We start from the raw sequence: 2,265 nt of genomic DNA, 5'->3' as shown, positions 1-2,265 counted from the left end.
TCTCGTCGTCATCTTCATCATCATCACCACCGCCAATCATATTTTCCGCAAACGAACTCATATAATTAGTCTCTCTCTTTCTTTCGCTTTCTCTCTCTAAAACTAGTACAAGAATTATTCGGGGGAATAATATGGTGCGGAAGTGTAGCAGGGGAATTGCAGAGATTACTATTATGGAGGTTGCTCATCAAGTCGGGGTACGGACCAGAGCTCGAGCTTCCATGGCTTTGGCGGCGGCCAGTTCCGGCACGGCGAAGAAAAGAAAGGTCAATACTACGGGAGAATTGATGAAGCTATCAACGACGTCGTTTGTGATCACATCGACGACGGAGAATTTAGTTGTTCCGGTTAAGGCAGAGAGTAATATTGGAAGAGCAACCACTGCGACGACGGAAAAGGAGGAGGTAGTGGAGGAGCTGTGGTGCTCAAGCCCGAGCTCGGATGACGTTCATGATCAGGTTCAAGCCTCTTGTTGTTCGAGTAACAGCTCTAGTGAGCTAGCTGATGATGATGATCATGACAGAACCAAATTCATAGATCTGGAGGCGGTAATGAAATTAAATTCAGCAATAAATTCTTTGAATTTGTAGAGCTTTAATTGCTTTGTATCGCCGTTCCATTCCGTTCAATATTATGTTTCATTAATTATCGAATTTAATTTCACAGAATGATGAGAGTGCCGAAGTTGAAACATCGACGTATTACTCTTGCAGAGAAAGGTTTTGAACCAAACACTACTGCTACCAGCACTATATATACTACGCTCAATGTTTTAATATTTCGAAATCTCTTCGACTCCACAAATTTCTCAAAATTCAAATTTCAAAATTAGAGCTCAAATTTTCAGTTTCATATAAAATTCATTAAATATACACGCTCTCAATTTTAATTTTCATAACAAATATAATTTCTCAGGAGAGAGATGACTCTATCCAGTAAGCTTCGAGAAGAATTATCCGACGACGTAGATTCAACAATGAAACCAACTGTGGTGGATTCCAGCCGTAGATCAGTGGTGGGGGATCAGAAAATGCCGACGGAGTTAGAGCTCGAAGAATTCTTTACAGTCGCCGAGAAAGACATTCAAAAACGATTTCAAGACAAGTAAGTTCATATAAATATATATACATGATAATTAATGAACAGCGTTGGAGACACGAAACGACGATCCACCGATGAAATTTTCTTCATATCTGTTGTACTTTCGATTCAGCTGTTTTGTTTGTTTCCTGAGAAAATAAAAGTACCATTACTGAAACAACTTTCTTTTTCTGCATTAATTTCTCATACATTTTTTTTACAACAATAATTACAATAAATTATACGAGTAATGAGATTAGAAATTCCTGAATTTCTTGCAGGTATAATTACGATATTGTCAAGGACTCTCCCTTGGAAGGACGTTACGAGTGGGTTAGATTAAATCCATGATTTTTTTTTCAAAAAAAAAACAAAGGAGTAAATATCAGCAAACAGTAAGAAGAAAAAACCAGTAGTAGTACTAGTACTGGTTGATGAGATCAGTGATCAGGTTCTGATATTCTTATTAGGGTTGTTACTTTAGATATAGTGCTAATTTTAAGCTTAATTAATTAAGCACTTTTCTTTCTCTCTCTCTTTTAGGCCTTCCTCTCTTTCAGGAATATTTCTTTTATGTATAGCTTTTTCATTTCTTTCTTTCTTCGCTAGTAATAGCTAGTTTTTTCTCTTTAAAAAAAAAAGTAGTAATAGTAGTAGTATGTAGAATGATCTAAGTTTGTGTTTCTCTGTACGGATTGTACGGGGGAAATTTTTAATTTTTATTTGGAAGTAAAATTAATCCATTATGTGAAGAAAAATATTGGTTGAAATTGAATAATACCAATGTTCTTCAATTTTGCTGTTTTTAGCCCCTAAATTTCGTGTCTCTTTCTGTGGCAAAGGCCTTTCTCTAATCCCCACCAGCAGCAGCCTGGTACGAACAAAGTATATGATCGTTTTCTTATTAAAATATTATGGCTTTATTTTATTTTTGTTGTTTATATTTTTCAAATATCTTGTAATAATTTTTGTATTTTTCAAAATTTATGGCGAAAAAAGTAATTAGATAGTGGAAGAAGGGAATGGGATGAAGCAATATATAACACTAGCATGCCGTTTAAGTTACGGACACGTGTTGAGGATCCGAGACATATATATAAAATAAACCTTATCCCAATATATCCCACTCGAAATCCCAATCCCAATCCCATGTGCTATATAGTCTCTCACCAATATCAACTTAAA

General features: G+C 35.6%; 1 protein-coding gene across 1 annotated transcript; it reads left to right on the top strand.

Moving 5' to 3' along the window:
• On the top strand, positions 1-1,858 carry LOC133810523 (cyclin-dependent kinase inhibitor 7-like). Its single transcript, XM_062246065.1, has 4 exons — positions 1-548; positions 667-719; positions 916-1,104; positions 1,362-1,858. The coding sequence occupies exons 1-4, from the start codon at positions 132-134 to the stop codon at positions 1,429-1,431; spliced, it is 729 nt and encodes a 242-aa protein (XP_062102049.1). The 5' UTR covers positions 1-131; the 3' UTR covers positions 1,432-1,858.
• Positions 1,859-2,265: the final 407 nt, after the last annotated feature.

The sequence above is a fragment of the Humulus lupulus genome, chromosome 1 (assembly GCF_963169125.1).
Source record: "Humulus lupulus chromosome 1, drHumLupu1.1, whole genome shotgun sequence".
NCBI lineage: Eukaryota > Viridiplantae > Streptophyta > Magnoliopsida > Rosales > Cannabaceae > Humulus > Humulus lupulus.
This window is presented reverse-complemented; position numbering and strand designations above follow the sequence as displayed.